The following is a 20,435-nucleotide window of genomic DNA, read 5'->3' as shown; positions in this document are numbered from 1 at the left end:
TTAAATTTCTCATGAATAATTAAATATACACCTCCATGCTTGGTTTATTTAAAAAAGAAAAGAAAAAGTGAAAATGGAGAAGGTGAAAATTGATTAACCTCATTTAATTAAAGGCAACAGCAACCAGACGTCCATCTTTTTATCGTGTTTTTTTCTTCTTATATATATATATATATATATATATATATATATATATATATAGAAAGGAAAACACGATAAAACTGAATGCGGAGAGGGACAGAGACGTGAACGGAGACACGTTTCCTCTATTTTCTCTTTCATCATACTAAATCCTTCCTCTTCTCATTATCCTTTTCTCTTTCAAATTCCTCTAAAAAAAACCTTCAAAAAAAATATCAAATTAATCACCTAAATCAAATTCTCTGTACCATAAAATTAATTAATTTTTTAGACAATCCAAAATATTTATTCATCTCTTTGTATATTCCTCCATTTCTCTTAATCATTCTCTTAGTTGGGTTTTCTTTTGATCTTTTTTTGCCTCAAAACACCCCAAAAAAAACATTTTTTTTGAAGTTGAATTGGTGGTTTTTTTAATATATATATTTTTATTTTTGCCTTTAGTTTAGCTGCCTTTTTTCATATAAATAAAATTGGAAGTCATGGATGCACTTGTAACCTAGAAGATTCAATTTTTTATTTTGGGTTGAGTTCAGGGTTTTTTTTCCCCTGTTCGATTTCTTCTATGGTTTTTTGATTCTTCAAAAAAGGAGCAGTCTTTTGTTATGCTAAAAAGGGAAATTGGAGAATCAGAGGTTATAGCAAATTGGGTATTTGCTACCTTTGTTTTTTTTGGCTTTTGTTGCTACTATTATGAGGAATAGTAGTATTAACAGTGATGTTCAACAACAGCAGCAGAAGAATTTGCAAGGGAGAGTTAATGGTAACAATATTAATAATAATGGTTTTTTGCCGAGCTCGTTTCGGGCGATTTCGAGTTATTTGAGGATTGTTTCGTCCGGTGCATCAACGGTTGCGAGGTCTGCTGCGTCGGTTGCACAGTCTATTGTGGATAGGGATGATGATGCCAATCATGATCAGGTAAAAAAGTAAAAAAATTAAACGTTTTTAATAACTTTTTTGTCTATGTTGTGTAAGATTGTAGAGAAGCGAAGATGTTAGATTGTTGATTTATGGTTAGAGAGATTGAATGTGCAATCTAGTTAGGCTATATGATTTTTTTGTTTCTGGTATTTTAGAGTGGGCCATGTTGAATTTTTAATTGAAAGTTTTGTTCTTTTTAAGAGGTTTGTGTACATGTATGTGAACGTGTGAATCTAAAGTGCTCAAGTTGAGATTGGGAATAAAGTGGGATTTTTGAAGCATAAGCAGTTCATATATGGTGTGTGATTTAGTTTGGAAATTAAAAGATGTTGGTGTTAAATTTGTGATCCAAGTCAAGATTATGGAGTTTGAATGTGCAAAATAGCTCATTTATGGTGTTGTGATACTATTAAATGTGTTCTTTATTAGTTGGAAGTGGTTTAATTACGGTTAGGCAGGGGAAATTTGGAACTGGTGTGTTATTTTTGAGTGAAAGAGGGAATGGTGGATGGATAGTGAGGGATGGAAGAGTAGGAAAGGTACTGCCTTACATGACCGAGTGGATTATGTACCTTCTTGAACCTATGTGTTCCTTTGATTCTGATATATTTTCAAGTGAACGAAGTTGAAAGGATTAAGAGAGAAGGCATGAATGGAGTTGGTTTTTGCTTTCTTATCTTTCAACTAGATACTCTTTTATTAGTCAAATCAAACAAGAGAAGTTTGGGTTCAAAGTTTGATTTCTTTCCTTACTTTCCTTGCTTCTCAAATAACTGGAGAGATGGATTACTTTCTGTCTTCCTTTCTTTTAGTTCTAAGCCAGTTCATCCCTTCCCTAACCAAATAAACTTTTCATGTGAAAGATATGGTGAACTGTGGTGCTAGCCATTTCAAACTTGTTGAATAAATTGATGTTTGGGGACTTCAAATATATCTTTCAATTGATTTAGGGGATATTGATAGATATAAATACAAGTCTTCTGTAATTTTATTTTGGATGATAAGGCTGATGTTCTCTGCTGCAATTTGGAGAGTGAAAATTCTAGCATGCTCATTTGTACTTATCTTGCAAGTTAAATCACAGCGATTTGGACTGTTGATTTTATATTCCACTATAAATTGAATGGGATACTAGTGTATGACTTCTGGTCATAATGGAGAGAAGTTGAAATACTGGGTGCACAGCAATCTGGCCTGTTGATTTGGAGTTCTTGAAATCAAGATCTGAAGGAGAGAGCTCTGATCCTTTATCATTTGTATAATATGCAGGTCTGCTGGGCTGGGTTTGACAAGTTAGAGGGTGATGATGATGTCATTCGTCAAGTCCTCTTATTGGGATATCAGTCTGGTTTCCAGGTTTGGGATGTTGAAGAAGCAAATAATGTCCGCGACCTTGTTTCCAGACATGATGGTCCCGTGTCATTCTTACAAATGCTACCAAAACCAATAACATCAAAGAGATCAGAAGACAAGTTTGCTTACAACCGACCTCTTTTGGTAGTTTGTGCTGATGGTGTTCAAGATGGGAATGTTTCTAATAACCATGACCCTGTTAATGGTAGCACTGTGTCAACTGTTGTCCGGTTTTATTCTCTTAGATCTCAGTCTTATGTACACGTGCTAAAGTTCAGATCAGCTGTTTATTCTGTAAGGTGCAGCTCTCGAATTGTGGCTATTTCTCAATCATCTCAGGTTTGTTTGCTTGCGCAGATTTGTCTTTTTCCAAGCATCTTTTTTTTTTCAGCATGTGATAGTTAGGCTTTTCTGCTGCAGGTACACTGTTTTAACGCCACAACATTGCAGCGGGAATATACTATTCTTACAAACCCTATGGTCATGGGTTCTCCTGGTTCTGGGGGTATAGGCTATGGGCCTCTAGCAGTTGGTCCCAGGTGGCTGGCTTATAGTGGAAGTCCAGTTGTGGTTTCCAATTCTGGTCGTGTGAGCCCGCAACATCTAACACCTTCTGTGAGTTTTTCTGGCTTCACTTCAAATGGGAGCTTGGTTGCTCATTATGCAAAAGAATCAAGCAAGCAACTTGCTGCTGGAATTGTGACCCTGGGAGACATGGGATATAAGAGGCTGTCCAGGTATTGTTCGGAGCTCTTACCTGATTCCCATGGTTCCATCCAATCAGGGAGTCCTAGCTGGAAAAGCAATGGAACTGTTAATGGTTATTTTCCAGATGCAGATAACATTGGAATGGTGTGTATTGTGCTTCTCCTTTTGTTTTGTTCCAATTGCTACTAGAACCTTTCTTTTCCACACTGTTTCTGTTTACCCTTATGTTAATTTTAAAGTAAATGTGTTTTGTTTGCTTTGATGAGTTTCGTTTTGGAGAAATGCATGATATTACTTAATAACAATGGCACATTAAGAGTATTAACTGGCAACCCCATGCAAGTAATGTTCATTTGTTCCGAGAGATGAATTTCTGCCCAGGAATGTTATGTTAGGAAGTAGTTATGAGATGATGCTATTGTGTTTCATCTGCATGTCTTTTCTGCCTCGATTTGGATTTTCTTTAATAAACTGGTACAAGTATGATTGCTCTTGTAGAATCCCCCCTCTTATGTACTCTTTGTTTTTCAGGTTGTTGTCAGGGATATTGTCAGTAAACTTGCTATTGCCCAGTTTAGAGCACACAAGAGTCCTATCTCTGCTTTGTGCTTTGATTCTAGTGGGACCCTTTTAGTGACTGCCTCAGTCCAGGGTCATAACATTAATGTTTTCAAAATAATGCCTGGACTCCAAGGAAGCTCCTCTGCTGGTGCATCTCATATACACCTCTACAGGCTGCAACGTGGATTTACAAATGCAGTAAGACCAGAACAGATGTTCTTATATTTTGTTTTGGATTATTGCATCGTGTGCAGATAGATTTGATCTTTGTTTATCTTGTCTCTTCTGGTTTTATTTCTCAGGTTATACAGGACATCAGTTTCAGTGATGACAGCTACTGGATTATGATAAGTTCATCAAGGGGAACAAGCCATTTGTTTGCTATTAATCCCTTGGGAGGATCATTGAACTTTCAATCTTCTGAATCTAGTCATGTCATGAAAAATAGTGGATTGGGAGTAATGACCAAGCCGACTGTTCGTTGCCTGCCCAGTTTAGGTTTACAAATGCATGGTCAACAGAGCCTTTGTGCATCTGGCCCCCCACTCACACTATCTGCTGTCAGCAGAATAAGAAATGGAAATAATGGTTGGAGAGGCACTGTAACTGGTGCTGCAGCGGCTGCTGCAGGCAGACAGGGTTACCTTTCCGGTGCTATTGCTTCATCTTTTCACAAATGCAAAGGCAGTAATGATATGTATGTGGATGGAGCGTCTTTCAAGTCAAAGTACCATCTTCTAGTTTTCTCTCCTTCTGGTTCTATGATACAATATGCATTGAGGATATCAGCTGGTGTAGATTCAATGGCAATTGCATCTGGACTTAATGCAACTTATGAATCAGCTGCGGAAAATGATGGAAGGTTAGTAGTTGAGGCAATGCAGAAGTGGAATATATGTCAGAAACAAAATCGAAGAGACCGAGAGGATAATGCTGATATATATGGTGAGAATGGGAATTCCGATAGCAACAAGATACATCCTGAAGGCATAAAGAAAGGAAATAGTATATATCCTGAAGATAGTGCAGTCACAAATGCAAAGATCAGCTCTGAGGAAAAGCATTATTTGTATATTTCCGAAGCTGAACTGCACATGCACCAACCTCGTTTCCCATTATGGGCAAAACCTGAGGTATTTTAAAAAACTGTTAATAAAAAACATGCACATTTTAATTCGTGTCTGAAATGCTGTCAATTGCTTGCCAGATATACTTCCAATCAATGATGACAGAGGGGATAAAAGTGGATGATGCAGATGCATTGCAAGGGGAAATTGAGATCGAAAGAATTCCAACTCGCATGATTGAAGCAAGGTCAAAAGACCTGGTCCCAATTTTTGATTATCTTCAAACACCAAAATTTCTACATACAAGGTAGGCATAAAAGTTTTGTATCCATTTACTTTTCTGATTATGTTGAAGTCTTCAACTTTATTGAATAGAACTCGTTAGCCCCTTCAAAATGGAAAAATCCCTCAGGTTTAAAAAGCGTCAAAAGAATTTGGCCTTTTACAGATTGGAGTTCAATTTTGTATGCAGAAGGCTCTTGTTTCCTACCAAAATATATTTGTTTCTCAGCAGAAAATTTTATATTTTTGCTGATATCAATGTTCTCTTATTTTTACCCAGTATAGTTTGTTTTGAAATGATCCTACCTTATGTGACTTCATCTGTAGAAAGAAAAAAAATTGTTACTGTGCCGATCAAGTGTTTTTTGATTATCGTTTTTTCACCTGATTACACTCTTTATTTAATTCCTAAGAAGATGGCCTCAAAGCTGATCAAAAGTGATTTTAGATTCCTAGTGTAGATGTATATTCTATTTTATGGTCAAACAAATTCATTTCCTCAAATGCTATTAAGTTGATTGGGGATAAAAACATTTTGATTTTTGGCAGCATATATTTTTGTGGGCTGATCAGATTGGAGCATTTATTGAGGGATGATTGAATCATGAAATCCGTGACTAAGGAAAACTTTGTTTAATTTTTTGGGTACTGCAAGCGGCTAAGTTTTAGAAGTTGCAGGTTACTGAAACATCTTTATGGGAGTCCACATCATTGATTTATTTATTATTTCCTGTTTTTCATTTCATAATTTTTTATGTGCAACAGGGAGAACCCATATTGATTATCATGCAAATATAATTTCTATCACTTACAGGGTTCCTTCCTTAGATAGCAATAGTAATGGGCGTCTGCAGCATCAAAGTTACGGGCCGTCTGAAAATGGCAGGCTTTCTTGCAGGAGCAGCTCTGGCTCCCTTGACTCCATGACTGAGAATGGTGCTGTAGTGGCTGAACTTCACAATGGTGTTGAAGAAACTGGGTGGAATGGTTCTAGGATGCCAGTAGAAACTAGGGGCATTGTAAATAGCGACGGCAGCCCTAAAACTAATTCTCGGCTTGAGGTTGTAAATAATAGAGAGAGCTCAAGAACGGAGGCTCAGCTCAAGTTTGTAAATAATAACAATGAAGGTCTGAAAATGGAGAATCAATTTGAAAATGAAGGTGATGAATTTGATTAGAGGTAATTTTCTACCCTTGAAATCTTTTGAGTTCATCAAAACGAGTGCGTTGAGATTGATCACGCTGTCAGACACTAACGTGCAAATTTCGTTCTCTTATTTTTTCCTTTCAGGTGTGCAGTTATTCTTTTATTATGTGGAAGGGTCATTAACCATGTTAAATATTGTGGACAAGAGTGAGGCTTAGGTGGTTTGACTGTGAAGCGGAATTGTGGATTACTGCTACTATGTTACTGGGGTTTCGTACTTTTGTTCACTTTGTAAATAACCGCCGAATATTCCCCCCAATCAGTTGGGATATGTAAATAATAGCATAACTTCATAACTTTTAGTTCCTTAAACAGGTTACTTACCACGCCGCTCCGCAGCTTGGATCAAAGATCTTTTTAACCAAAAAACGTAATAGGATTTTTTTGATATTATTATTAAACATAAAGGCAATCGACTGCATCCAGCCTTTCATGAAGAACTGAAAGGTTTGTTGCAGTCTTGTATCTAGACTGCTGTTTCTCGTGGCGCCGCTGCAACTAGGATTGTTGTTGTCTCAGTTGCTGCTACTTTTTTGCTTGTTCTGGTACTATGTTTTGCATCCACCACTATTGGCGAAGGTGTTATTTTTATTTTTTTATAAAATAAAAAAATAGATTAATTCTGGTCAAGTTGTCTAACCCGTAATCCAAAACTTGCTTTAGATTGATATAGAGTATAGTAATTATGGTGTCTTCAGGTTCATTCATTATAGTAACAATTGAAAAAATAGGTATAATGTCACCGGTCGTGGTTTTATCTCTGTTAAGGTATCATTTACGAGTGAATTTCAACTTGATTTTTGTTAAAATTTGATTTTTTTTTTGTTTTAAATTAATTGTTTTAATGTTTTGTTTTGACTGATGTTTAAAATAAATTTTTAAAAATAAAAAAATATTATTTTAATATATTTTCAAATAAAAATTATTTTAAAAAATAAACATTACTTAAACTTTCAAATACCCTCTGAATCTTTAAAGCGCCCAGTTTGAACTTTTAAACCTGGTGCTACAGATTCTTGTGATCCCCCTGTTCTTTTCAAATCATAATTATCTGATATCGATATATAATGTCAATTGTGTATCTACTTTAGTTGATTTGACTGCTATTTTATCACCATAACAAACATCATTAGTTCCAACCTTATCCAATAATCTTATTTGAATGCCTCGCATAACCGAGGAATCAAATTGTTTAGTATTAATGTATCCATGTTTCTGCCTTTTTTTGAAATCTCAACAGTTAAAAAAGAGGGACTATATTATTTTAATGGCATCTTTTCAGGAAAGTGTTTGTCTACCATATGCATGCTCTCATCATCATCTAGAAAGCAGGCATGGTTGTGGCATCGTTGTTTTGGGACATGCATGTATTTATGATCTGTTTCTAGTCGTGTGCTTACCTTCAAAACATCATTGGGTTGTCTCTCTTCTTATATACTACGGCAGCCTTATCATCTGATATTACTGCCTCGAGCTTTTGGTTGTGTTTTCTTCATTCACTTTCCAAAATATTAGCGTACTAAGCTTGATCCATGTGCATTAAAGTGTGTTTTTTGTTGGCTATGTATTTCATCAAAAGGGGTATAAGATGTTTTTTGTCACACAGAAAATAAGCTATGGACTTGTTAAAAGAAGCTGACATGCTCTGGTGTCAATCTTCAAGTATGCCTATTGAACAAAACCATGACTTGAAAGAACTTGCAGATCAAGTACCTACTGGTAAGGGAAGATATCAAAGGTTGGTTGGTCGATTAATCTATTTTTCACATATAAGACACACCATAATTAAAGGAATAATATATCAGAAAATACTATACTCTAATTTACTTGTAAATTGTTAATTTTTAGCTATAAAATAAAGAAATCAATGTGATATTCATAACAACATGTTTATATTCTTACATGGGTTTTTATTCTTTTCCGAGCAGAACACAAGCAAAAAGATTGTACAGACACGGTCTTTGTTCTCTCAGGTTCTCCGAGGATAGAGGACCAACCTGGATGCATGTTCTGTTCGCGTTTTGCAGGCATTTCTGGCGAGTTTCCTGCTTGCTTGTCAGTATCAGAGATTGGTCATCAGCTTGCTAGTTCATAAATCGATTATATTGTGAATATATCAGACCAATCACGCCCTAAGTAATCTGATTGCTATTCTCTACAATACTGATCAGCTTGATTTGTTACTGGAGAAGAATAGTTTCCTGTTCTTACACACCAAATAGTGTCCAAAACGAGGAGTCATTTTCCATTTAGAAGCCTTGTGATGTCGAAGTCCAAACTCCCTTCATCATGCTACAGAGCAAAAAAACTTCATTTGTTGGCAAAGTTAAGTGGCACCAAACAACAAACCTTCTAGTTAAATATATATATTTTATCAAACCCTTCCTCTCAACGTCCCTCCTTCAGTGCCAAGCCAAAGTACTCCAAACCCTTTAAAGCCTGTTCTAAGTCCCATGTCTCTTTCTCCTTAACAACCCTCTTCGATCTTTCTCATGTATATTAAAACATTCAAAAAACAAGTCTAAAAACACACACACACACACACACACACACATGTCTAGCCCAATTGCTAAGCAAGTTTAATTAGGTGACTGATAGAAACCTCCTTAAATTAACTCCTACCAAATCCTTCCTCTTACAGCCGAGTTCTTGCAATTCTACTCATCAGTTCTTCTTTGAGTGCGACTGCCAAATGATGAAATAACCAACCAAGAAAAGACAACAAGAAACTGCTCTACTTTTGGGGTTGATATTGCTTCTTGTTTCTTGTTTTTGCTGTATTTTAGGTGTTTGGTTTGAAATAAAATGCGGCTTCTTATATCACCAAGTTTGAGGCATGTAACAGTTCTTCCAGGAAATGGTGTTAGAGAATTTATCAAAGTGAAGGTTAGAGCAAGAAGGGTTTCGTATCGAATGCTCTTCTACTCTCTCTTGTTCTTCACATTTATTCTTCGGTTTGTGTTCCTTTTGTCCACCGCTGACACCATTGATGCAGAAACCAAGTGCTCTACACTAGGTACATTTTCAATATTAGTATATTGCATTAATTTCTTTTCGGTTCTTCTTGTCATGTCTTTCAGTAGATTTTCAAAATGCAGATTGCTTGCGTTGATTGATGATATAGTTAAGGATTTAAGAATAATGTTTCTCCAAAGCTAGAGATTAATGAATCTTAAGATATAGCTATCAAAGAGAAAACACACACACACACACACACACACACACACATATATTTTATCCAAAAGAAATTAAGGATCAAGAATCATGGAATGAATTAGATAAAAAAAAATAAAATACAAGGATAAACTTGGAAATGAATTAAATTAAAGAAAGGCTGATGAGAAAATATGTTACTTTTTGGGGATCAAATGCATGGCTATTATGAAAAAAATAGAAACTTAAGGACCAAATTAGAAGATATTAATCCTTTGGGGCACCAAAGCATAAGGTAGTTCTGAACCTGTCAAGCGCTCTTGCCCCAACATCAGGCTATTTCATTGACAATTATCATTAATAAAACAACCATATATAGCTAGTCAACTGTTAGCACATCAACAGATCTGAAAAGGAAAGATTCAACCATTTGATACATTCACCAATGGCTGGTGTGAAACCACCCTCTGCCCTTAAGAGGTTGCCTTAATAGTTGTTGTGTGTTTGGTGTTGTAGTAATTTTTGCTTAAAAATAAATTAAAAAAAAGTTATAAATTATATTTTTGTTTTAAAAAAGGTTTTTAGTGAGAGTTTTCGGTGAAATCTATTTAAAACTATAGTTTGTGTTAATTAATTAAATACTTTCAAAACTATAGTTGGGACAAAATATAATTCCAAACGGATTCTTAATCCTAATATAAATTAGAATGAGGATGATAATATTATTAGTACTTGCTAATGCAATATAATTTGGTATTTAACAGCTTAATGATCTAGCCTTAATATTTAATCCAATACTGATAGGTTGCCTGGGGAAAAGACTAGGACCAAGAATATTGAGGAGAAGGCTTGATTCTGCTGTAAGCTCCTTAACCCTTGAATTTGATTTTGTGTATCAAACTTTCTATAATGTTAATTGCTAATGATTGGATTCATTGTTTGGTGTCTAAAGGTACCAGAGGTGATATATCAAGTGCTAGAACAACCACTTGACAATGATGAATTAAAGGGAAGAGATGATATTCCTCAGACATTGGAGGAATTTATGGATGAAGTGAAAAACAACATATTTGATGCAAAAGCTTTTGCTCTCAAGCTCAGAGAAATGGTATCTTATGGTTTATATCTGCTGTTTGATGCCCACACTAACTGATGGGAATTCTCATTGTCAATTAACAATCGATATTTTTCAGGTCACTCTACTTGAACAGAGGACTAGAAATGCCAAAATCCAAGAATATCTGTACAGGCATGTCGCGTCAAGTAGCATACCTAAACAGCTCCTTTGCCTTGCCTTGAGGTTAGCCCATGAACACTCCACCAATGCAGCTGCTCGACGCCAGCTCCCATTGCCGGAACTCGTCCCTGCGCTTGTCGACAATTCTTATTTTCACTTTGTCCTAGCTTCAGACAATGTGCTTGCTGCTTCTGTAGTCGCCAATTCACTTTTCCAAAATGCTTTGCGCCCCGAAAAGTTTGTTCTGCACATAATAACAGACAGGAAAACGTATTCGCCTATGCAAGCATGGTTCTCATTGCACCCTCTATCTCCTGCAATAATTGAGGTCAAGGCATTGCATCATTTTGATTGGTTCGCAAAGGGGAAAGTCCCAGTTTTAGAAGCAATGGAGAAGGATCTAAGGGTGAGGTCACGGTTTAGAGGGGGCTCGTCTGCAATCGTGGAAAGTAGCACCGATAAACCTCATATTATCGCAGCAAAGCTGCAAACACTTGGTCCCAAATACAATTCAGTGATGAATCACATTCGAATTCATCTACCTGAGGTAATAACGTTTCAGCAATGTTATACAAACATGAGCTTTATTCGATCCTCGTAATGCTTAGTGTCAATGTTCCTGCTTTTGCAGTTGTTCCCAAGTCTAAACAAGGTTGTGTTCCTAGACGATGACATCGTGGCGCAGACCGATCTTTCGCCTCTTTGGGACATTGACATGAATGGAAAGGTTAATGGGGCAGTAGAAACCTGTCGAGGACAAGACAAGTTTGTCATGTCGAAGCGGTTAAAGAACTATTTGAACTTCTCTCATCCTTTGATAGCAAAAAATTTCAACCCGAACGAATGTGCTTGGGCTTATGGCATGAATATCTTCGATTTAGAAGCTTGGAGGAAAACCAACATAAGCATAACATATCATCACTGGGTTGAAGAGGTAATCACCGATATAAATCACATTGTTTCCAAGCAACATGTGATGATCCTCAACATTCAGTAATCAAAAATTGTTCTCATTTTCTCCTTGCAGAACTTGAAATCAGGCCTGAGTTTGTGGCAGCTAGGAACATTACCACCAGGTCTAATAGCATTCCATGGTCACGTCCATGTTATCGATCCCTTTTGGCATATGTTGGGGCTAGGCTACCAAGAAAATACTAGTTTGGCCGATGCTGAGACTGCCGGCGTCATCCATTTCAATGGTCGAGCAAAGCCTTGGCTAGATATAGCATTCCCTCAACTCCGGCCCCTGTGGGCCAAGTACATCAACTCTTCTGACAAGTTCATTACGGGCTGTCATATTAGGACATCATAACTTGAATTTTGAGAGGATAACGTTGACCGCAATGGTGGTTAATATATGTCTATCTATGAGGAGGCAAAAAAGGAAAGAGGAGAGAATTCTTCACAAATTCAAGGTCTTGACTTCAGAATGTATAGATATATACAACCACAGGCATTTGTTTGATTGATTTTTTTAGAACTCTTCCTCTGTGGCTGAAAGTTCTTCCCTTGCCTTCCCTTTTTACTTCAATTCTCAATTCAATTTTAATCAGAAAATCATGTTTATGGATTTTCAACCATTGACAACATCTGTCGTTCATTATAACGATTATCTAATAACATTACTACTCAGAATAGAACATCTGCACGCAGCCGCAAAAGGAACAAGAAATCATTTGGTTGGATTCATAGGATTGGCCCTCTAACAAATTTAAATCAAATTTTATCAAGAAAGGAAATCCGGATTAAATGGAAAAGGGCCTAAATCAAAATTGAATTAATTAAAGTAAAAATCAATAGATTATATTAATAAGGGTGAAGAACTACAATTTTTTGTTATGTTTTTATTGTATTGTAGCTGGTAGTCTTCCTCTAGTGTTTTTATAAAACGGATGCTCAAAATAAAGGGAAAAAAACAGAAGGCAAACATCGTTATCTGAACTATGACTAGGCGCTACAAAATGTTGATAATTGTGGTTAATTAAGCAATTAAAGATTAATAATTGGGGAAAAATCACTAAGTAAATTCTTAAATTATATCTTACTCTCTCTTCTGGTTACATTTGACACTAAAACTTTGAAAAACTTAGCATACTTGGTAATTATTGGGTATTGTAGCCAAACATCGAAGGAGCATACTTTGAAATCTATTGTCTTAATTAATTAGTTCTAACTCGAGGTTGAGCCTTCTACTAGTGGAAAGAAATGACATAGAAAACCTATCCAAGGATGTTCTGGGACCAGGTCGATAGGTAAAAGCCCAAGAAGATGACTTGGAAGGAAAAACTTGAGTTCTTGTATTGACAGCCATAGGTTTTGACTTGAGTGTCTGATTATACAAATCTTATTGATCCAGAGAGGTGATTCAGAGGCCGATAGCCCAGTACTGTCCCGTGTTATACCGTTGGTCAATTAATTTTCTTTTTTTTGTTAATATAAAATAAATGTTAACATGCATTGATATTCAAAAAAAAAAAACCCACAAAACTCAATTTATAAACAACTCAAAATTGATTTATCCTTTAAGGAGATAGTTTGGCTCCATGGTTATCTAGGACTATTGTGTCTTATCATGATATTAAATTTCTTAGTCATTTTTAAAAGGTTTTGTTAGGGGAAATGAAGAATAAAATTATTATTTTCTACTACTTGTTATCCACAAATAGACGATCAAACTTAAATAATTAATGGGACTTTATATATAATGTTAAGAATTATCATTCAAAATAATTTAAAAAATTAGAAAGATTACCTATCATTTATTGAATTTGCTTATAATAGAAGTGTTCATTCTACTACTGATTATTCTCATTTTAAAATTGTCTATGACTTTAATCATTTAGATTTGATTTTTTTGCTTATTAATGAAATGGTTAGTCTTGATAACAATATAAAAGTACATGTAGTAAAGGATATCAATGAGAATTTGACACAGTAACTACAGGAAAGAAAAAAATAAATAATATGCATTCAAAGCTAATAAAAAGCAAAATATGATTTTTTTTTAAATTAGATAATTGGATCTGAGTATATATGCAAAAGAGAGATTTCTTGAACAAAGAATATCTAAGTTAATTCCAAGAGGAGATGAGTTATTCCAAATCCTTAAAAGAATTAATAACGATACTTATAAAATGGATCTACCAAGTGAAGTGAATATGCCTATAAAATATTTGGGCCAAGGTGGATTTTAAAGAAACAATATCAACAAGTGAAGATCGATGTGATGTTTTGAAATAAGATGAGTAGGTAAAAGGCAATAAAGCCCTTGAAGGCTAAAAATAAGTATAAATGAATAAGGGGTATTGTAGTAATTGAACAAAGAGTTGATAAATATAAATATAAAAGAAAATAGAAGAAGAGAGCTGTGTTTTAAGAGTGAAAAACTGACGGGAGAAAAGAAGAAAAGGGGAGGAAGAAGAAGAGAAAAGAGGGAAAGATAAGGGAAGGAGAAAAGAGTTGGAGAAGATAAGTTTAAAGGTAAGATTATGTATAAATGTGTGTTCTTTAAGCTTAAGTTTCTGTTTTGATAAATATTAGGGTTTTGAATATTGTGTTTTGGGTTTGATTGATGAATTAATTGGAATGTTATGGGTTGATTGTTGTGGGTAATTGGTTAATTAGTTGATTGTGAGAGATTGTAGGTAAAGATGATGATTTTGAGTTATGATTTTGTTTGAATGGTGAAATCGTGCTAGAAATCAGGAGATGATAGTATGTAATCTGTGAAATTCTGGGTTTGAGGTTGAAGATGACGAAAATTCAATTTGGTCCCTCAATTTATGAAATTACAGTTTAGTCCCTAAACTTTGGAAAAATTATAATTTGACTCCTAATTGTATTTTGAGACTCTGGACAATGTTATTATGAGGTTAAGGATGATGAATCTCAGTTTGATAATTGATTGGAAATATTTTCAGTTTGGTCCCTCAATTTTAGGAATTTACATTTTAGTCCCTGAACTTTATGAAAATTACAATTCGGTCCATGGTTCATTCTAGACAGAATTAAGGAGGTTTATGGGTGAGATTTCAGTATGGTTATGTATTTACAGTTTGGTCTAGTTTTTGTAAAATTACGTTCTGGTCCCTGTTTTGGAAAATTATCGTTTTAGTCCATAAAATTAGGAGACTAAACCTGGTTTTATTTTATGCATTGGGATCTTTTGTTTGAGTTGTTTTTGAGTATATTTTCATATTGTTGTAGGATCTCCTAACGATCCTCAGTAGAAGTTTCGGGTCTTTCGTCTGACATTCCTTTTAGTTCTATATTTTCCAGGTGAGTGGGATAATCTTTAATATGCATATATGATAAGTAAATATGTATATTGATTATACAATGAGTACAACTCATTAATTTCTTGAATTTTTATATATGTTGCTTATTTTCCGAGTACTCATTTATTCTTGAATTTGCACTCGCAATCTGTCGAATTAGATTCTATGTGATATGATATACGTTTCTCTAATGATTCTATAAATATCTATTATGCCTTGATATGAGATTTGTCAGTAACTTCATGCTAACGGAGAGTAGTTAGCCTATGTGCACATAGTATTCTGTATATCTAGCTGGTGAGAGAGGCATCAGCCTGTGGCGACTGATCATCCCACAGTGGTCATCTTCGGGTGTCATCTGGTCACCTTCGGGTGTCATCTGATCTCTAACATGTAGTCCATTACGTTATGATGATATGTTTAGTATGTATATGTATATGTATATCAAGATAAATTATCTTGCGAACTATTAATATCAAGAATATCTAAAATGTATATTAATTATTATTCCCTCACTGAGATGGTTGAACTCACCCCTCATTCTTAATATTAATTCAGGTTCTTAGTTTCTGATAGCAGGTGAACTTTGTTGAGTGTTCCTGCTTCTTCAGTTTTAGGTCGGTATGCCTTACTTACCTTTCAAGGCTGTTTGATTCGATGTCTTAGGCGCTCCACTATTACCTTGTTTTAATTAAATTTGGATTTTGACAATGTAATGAGTATCATGGATTATTGTTTTTGTTTTAATTACTGATGAAGAGTTTTAAACTATCTTTTGGTTTCATCAGTTTTGAATAATATAATACTTCTGAAGATTATGAAGTGCTGCGTATTTTTGAATAAATTATGTTCGTTTTGAGGCTTAGCGTAGGTGGGGTGTCCTTCCGACACCACTCCTGCTTTGCCGGTCACGGACCCAGGATTCGGGTCGTGACAATCAAACATTAGTCAATTTAATCTATATACAAGAGGGAATTTGATCCATCTACTTTATGAGCTAATTAATTTCGGTAGTTAGAGACTTATTTTTCTTAATGTATAATTTTACTCTAATAAGCATAAATTTTTATCCAAGTGTTGGATCGGGCTAAAATTCCACCCCAAGTTTTCAAAGGCATTGTTTTATATTGAATTAAAATATCAAGTCAATCAGACATCGAGAAAACCTTGCGATAAAGTCTAAAAGCTACCGTACAAGAATTGTATTAGTTTCCAAAATAATTTAGGATTCTTTTTGTATTTTATTTAGAACTCTTTTGTTATGTTTTCAATATTATTTAAGATCTTTTTATCTAGTATAAATAGGGTATTTATCTTGTAATTAGTTTTTTTTTTTATAGATTTTGATTTCGACAACTGTTATTGTGTGTTGTGAGAGATTTCTCTTTTTTTGGTTCTTCAAAGAACTTCTCTTGACTTATCAAAGAATTAATCAATTTTCATGGCATCCTTTATACTTCTCATTCGTGATTCTCTATAATTGTTGGGTGAATGTTTGTTATTATAGCCCTAGTGTCTCAATATGGGTTATCGATATGTCAATATCAATTCCAAACATAATCTTAGCTTTTCATGATTTGTGATCAATCTTGACTGTGAGTTTCTAAATTTTTATATCCATGGATTCATATTATACTAGTTTTTTTCCTAACATTTTTTTTAATAAATCAAAACTAAACTTACATGATCTTCAAGAATTGATGTTATAATTTTCTCCAAAATCTCAAAATTATTAATAAAAAAATATTCAAATAACAACATTTGTAAGTACCATCATACCTCTATGGTCACATAATGAATTCTTTTAGTATTAATTAAATCCTCAACATTAAATAAACCATAGAATCATAGTTTTCATTCAAATATGTTGTAGCTTCATTGTAACAGCATTTCCTTTTGGCATCATTGTAATTGCGTGATGTATGTTTCACCTAATTTAATTACAATATATATTACGTTTTATGTGATTGCTAAAATTGATTTTTTAATTTTTTTTTTATCTAAAATGAAGTTAAAATATAAGAAAATTACCCATAATAGAAAAACATAGAAAAAAAAAATACTTGGGATATAAATATATGCAAATAAAACATAAATTTACACATCTCAAACTTGTAAACAGACAAGAAAAGCCAAACTAGAAATGCAACTATAAAAACTAACCTAAGGGGAGGTTGGATGGTCAAAAAGGTTTCTTTCATCTGGCACCTTAGACCTATCACCTAGAATTATTATTATTTTTTATTATTATTTTGAATGCACCAGGTCAGTGTGAGGGAAGCTCCCTTAAGATCGTCCAAGCTAGTCTGAGAATATCTATTTTTTAAAAGAAAGAAGAAGAAGAAGAAGCTATAGAAACTAGTTCATTGGATTCACACCTTTTATTTCAAGAATTTGATTCTATCATTTTAATTCAATCTCCTTTCTTAATAACTTGATTTGTGCCTCTTATATTTTGATGCACTTCAATTTATTAAATTTAATAATTGAGTTATTAAATTTGGTATTTAAGTTTTGGTTCCATTAAACGAACCAAGTCTTGTGATATAGGTGAGCCGTTTTGTACAAGTGGAGTTCAAGTTTGAGCAAGAGTCTGGAAATGTCTGTTTCATATATAACTTATGGTGGTAAGTGTGATGGAGGAGCAAACAAACGTATAGCATTAGAAGATTCAAGCGAATTACCAAACTTCATTGACGCAAAAATCCAGAGCATACATTCTCAAATTCTATTTACTTTCTTCCTGTTACATTTGACACCAAATCCTTGAAAAACCTAGCAGACTTGGTAATTGGCGAATTGATAGCCATCAGATTGTACAAAACATTCTCTACTTCACCAATGGATGGTCGTGCCTTGAACCTTGAAACAACCTTCAATTCTCCTCCTTCTTCTTCAACAAGAACAGTCCATTTCTCACCACTCACAACCCCATCTCTGACACACTTGAAAATCACTCCTTTTCGCTTGCTCAAAATACCTCTAACCTCCAACCCCATGAATGAATATACCACTTCAAAGGATCCCACAAAGCCACTCAAATCACCAAACTCGTTCTCCTCTCCAAACCCCCATTTGGGGTTGAATATGACTACTGGCTTTGGGTACAAAATATCAGTAACAGTTTTGATATCAGGCAACTGTGAAGTCTCTGGCCCCAGAAACACTGCCACTTCGGCAGAACTCAAAATTCTGTTGTCTGTGTTTCTGACTGAAGAAACGTCGACGTGCTCAACATTTTTTGATGAATTGTAAGATTGAAATGCTTCTATGCCTCTGTTCTTCAATGTGGGACTCGGCCAGAGGATTAAAATCTTGACCGGTGTCCCTCTTCTCTTAATGGGCAGGTCTTTGAAAACATCAGAGGCAAGTTGAGAGAGAGAAGTTGGCGAGTCATCTATGACTGGGATTTCCACCTGGAATCTAGGTTGCTTCAGTTTCTTGAGTTTGCCAGCTAGTTTTGGGTTGTTTAGGGGCTTCTCTAGGGTGGTTGAGAGACAGGTTTTGGCTTGAACAATAGCTTCTTCTTTGGAGGTAGGAGGGGAGCTGGAGGAAGATAAGGAGTGGATAGAAAGAGCGGGACTTCTGGATTGGTAAAGGAGAGGTGAGGGGAAGGAAACACGGCAATGGACAAGGTGGTGGTGGTGGTGGTTTTCTGGGAAAGCAATACGTGGAGAGAGAGTTTCATGTTGAAGAAATTGTGTAGAACGATTTGTAGTTTTGAATGATTGGATGTGAAATTTGAGAAGATTGGAAGCCATGGGAGTTTTTGTAAACAGGATAGCAAGATTTTGAAACCAAGACGGTACACGAGCTGGAAGCAGATAAAAGAGATATCATGGCAAATTGGCAACCACATAACGCTGGCATAATGATGGCCCACGGAAGGAAGAGGTATTGAAAAAGCAACTTTAAATCATACCAACCCCCGATGAACAACAGTCTATCTGCTTGTAGGTATTTTTTTTTTAAAATAACTTCTAAAATAATAAATTATTTTTTAATATTTGATAATATAATAAAAAATAAGTTGGAAAATATTTTCCAGTATTTGATTATATTATAGAAAATAAGTTGAAAAATAACTTATTAATGTTTTATTTTTTTCAAGTTTATTAAAATAATAAAAAGTTGAATGAAAATAAAATTAAAAAAAATATTATTTCATAAATTAACTCAAATAAAATAAATAATAATCAAAATAATAGAAATCAAATCTAACAAATAAAAAAATTGAAAGATGAAGAAATTAAAATAATAATAATTACCATTTCATAAATTATTTCAAATAAAATAAGTAATAATTAAAAGAATGAGAATCAAATTTGATAGATAAATTTTTTTAATTAAAATATGATAAGGAAAAAACAAATAACACTTATAAAAATAAGGACCAAAGTTAATATAAAAATTAAATTCTAAAGGATGAAATTGAAGAAAAAAATTCAAATATATATATATATAGAAATTAAAAGTTTGAGGATCAAGTTTGATATAATCAGCAAATAATATAATATTTTTAAATTTTTCACAACTTTTAGAAATTATTTTCCATTCAAAATAAAAAGAAAATATTTTTTTAGAAACCAAGTCAAATTTTTCTTTCACTGGAAAATATTTTTCGTTAATCAATTTTTTTAATAATAAACAAACACAAAAACATTTAAAAAATAATTTTCAAAAAACCACTTTTCATACAACAAACATCCCATAATTGTAAACCAATTCCAGAAACTAAAGAAACAGACATGATTTTGATTGCAAAGTATATGATCAGAGGCCAGCAAACACAAACAAATCATAAGAGTATCGTTGTTATGTCTCATGAGTTGTTTTTTAAAATATTTTTTATTTAAAAATATATAAAAATAATAATTTTTTTATTTTTTAAATTTATTTTTGATATTAATATATTAAATAATGAGAAAAAATTAAAAAAATTTAATTTAAAATAAAAAATTTAAATATTTCAAAAATATTTTTAAAATAGTTCTGGCCATTGAAATCTAAACTTTATCAAAGAGACAAGCTTCCTTTGCCAAACATCATACTAACCTTCTACTGTAACCCCCGTTTGTTTCCGTGTTCTAATCATTGCTTTTTAAAAAATTTAAGATTTTTTTTTAATTTTTAAAATTGATTTCTTATATATATTTTTTAATTATTTTAATATACTATTATTAAAAAAAAAAAAAACAACGGTAAAACCTAATCCAGTTTACTTTACCCAATTTTAGTCAAACAAAAAATTAACACTACAGAAACACAAACTTCTCCAATCAAAAGGGCACCAAACGCAAAATGATCAATGGAAACCAATAAGAAAACCTACCCAAAAAAATCAAATTAAACAACACAAAATTGAAAAATCAACAAAACCCAAAAAATTTTCTATCTTAAACAGAAAAAACCAGTTCAATTATCCAATCAACAGAAATTAGAGACAGCCATAATTCAAATAACAAAAAGCTTAAAACTTTACCTTAATTTCTTCCAATTTCTCTGCGTTTGATCAACAAACAGAA

At 33.8% G+C, this 20,435-nt stretch overlaps 3 protein-coding genes across 5 annotated transcripts; 2 read left to right on the top strand and 1 right to left on the bottom strand.

The window, feature by feature from the left end:
- Positions 1-221: 221 nt before the first annotated feature.
- On the top strand, positions 222-6,539 carry LOC133703536 (autophagy-related protein 18f-like). 2 transcript variants are annotated; one of them, XR_009843903.1, is made up of 8 exons: positions 222-1,062; positions 2,335-2,757; positions 2,839-3,270; positions 3,658-3,885; positions 3,990-4,820; positions 4,895-5,061; positions 5,586-5,714; positions 5,851-5,988. XR_009843903.1 is itself a non-coding variant. In XM_062128128.1 (8 exons), the coding sequence occupies exons 1-7, from the start codon at positions 835-837 to the stop codon at positions 6,212-6,214; spliced, it is 2,673 nt and encodes an 890-aa protein (XP_061984112.1). In that variant the 5' UTR covers positions 222-834; the 3' UTR covers positions 6,215-6,216; positions 6,328-6,539. The 2 variants fall into 2 exon arrangements, 1 of the variants encoding a protein (XP_061984112.1); XM_062128128.1 differs by lacking the exon at positions 5,586-5,714 and adding an exon at positions 6,328-6,539 and having other exon boundaries at positions 5,851-6,216.
- A 947-nt stretch (positions 6,540-7,486) lies between these two features.
- LOC133703127 (probable galacturonosyltransferase 12) lies at positions 7,487-12,213 on the top strand. 2 transcript variants are annotated; one of them, XM_062127559.1, is made up of 7 exons: positions 7,487-7,962; positions 8,172-9,259; positions 10,201-10,256; positions 10,349-10,504; positions 10,590-11,180; positions 11,265-11,567; positions 11,661-12,213. In XM_062127559.1, exons 2-7 carry the CDS (start codon positions 9,049-9,051, stop codon positions 11,943-11,945), a joined length of 1,602 nt encoding a protein of 533 aa, XP_061983543.1. In that variant the 5' UTR covers positions 7,487-7,962; positions 8,172-9,048; the 3' UTR covers positions 11,946-12,213. The 2 variants fall into 2 exon arrangements, with proteins under 2 accessions (XP_061983543.1, XP_061983542.1); XM_062127558.1 differs by having other exon boundaries at positions 7,487-7,981.
- Positions 12,214-17,580: 5,367 nt separating this feature from the next.
- On the bottom strand, positions 17,581-18,800 carry LOC133702925 (uncharacterized). Its single transcript, XM_062127257.1, has one exon. The coding sequence runs from the start codon at positions 18,669-18,671 to the stop codon at positions 17,643-17,645; it is 1,029 nt and encodes a 342-aa protein (XP_061983241.1). The 5' UTR covers positions 18,672-18,800; the 3' UTR covers positions 17,581-17,642.
- Positions 18,801-20,435: the final 1,635 nt, after the last annotated feature.

This window comes from Populus nigra, chromosome 9, assembly GCF_951802175.1.
Source record: "Populus nigra chromosome 9, ddPopNigr1.1, whole genome shotgun sequence".
Taxonomy (NCBI): domain Eukaryota; kingdom Viridiplantae; phylum Streptophyta; class Magnoliopsida; order Malpighiales; family Salicaceae; genus Populus; species Populus nigra.
Note: the sequence above shows the minus strand (reverse complement) of the source record. Positions and strands in the feature narration are given on the sequence as shown.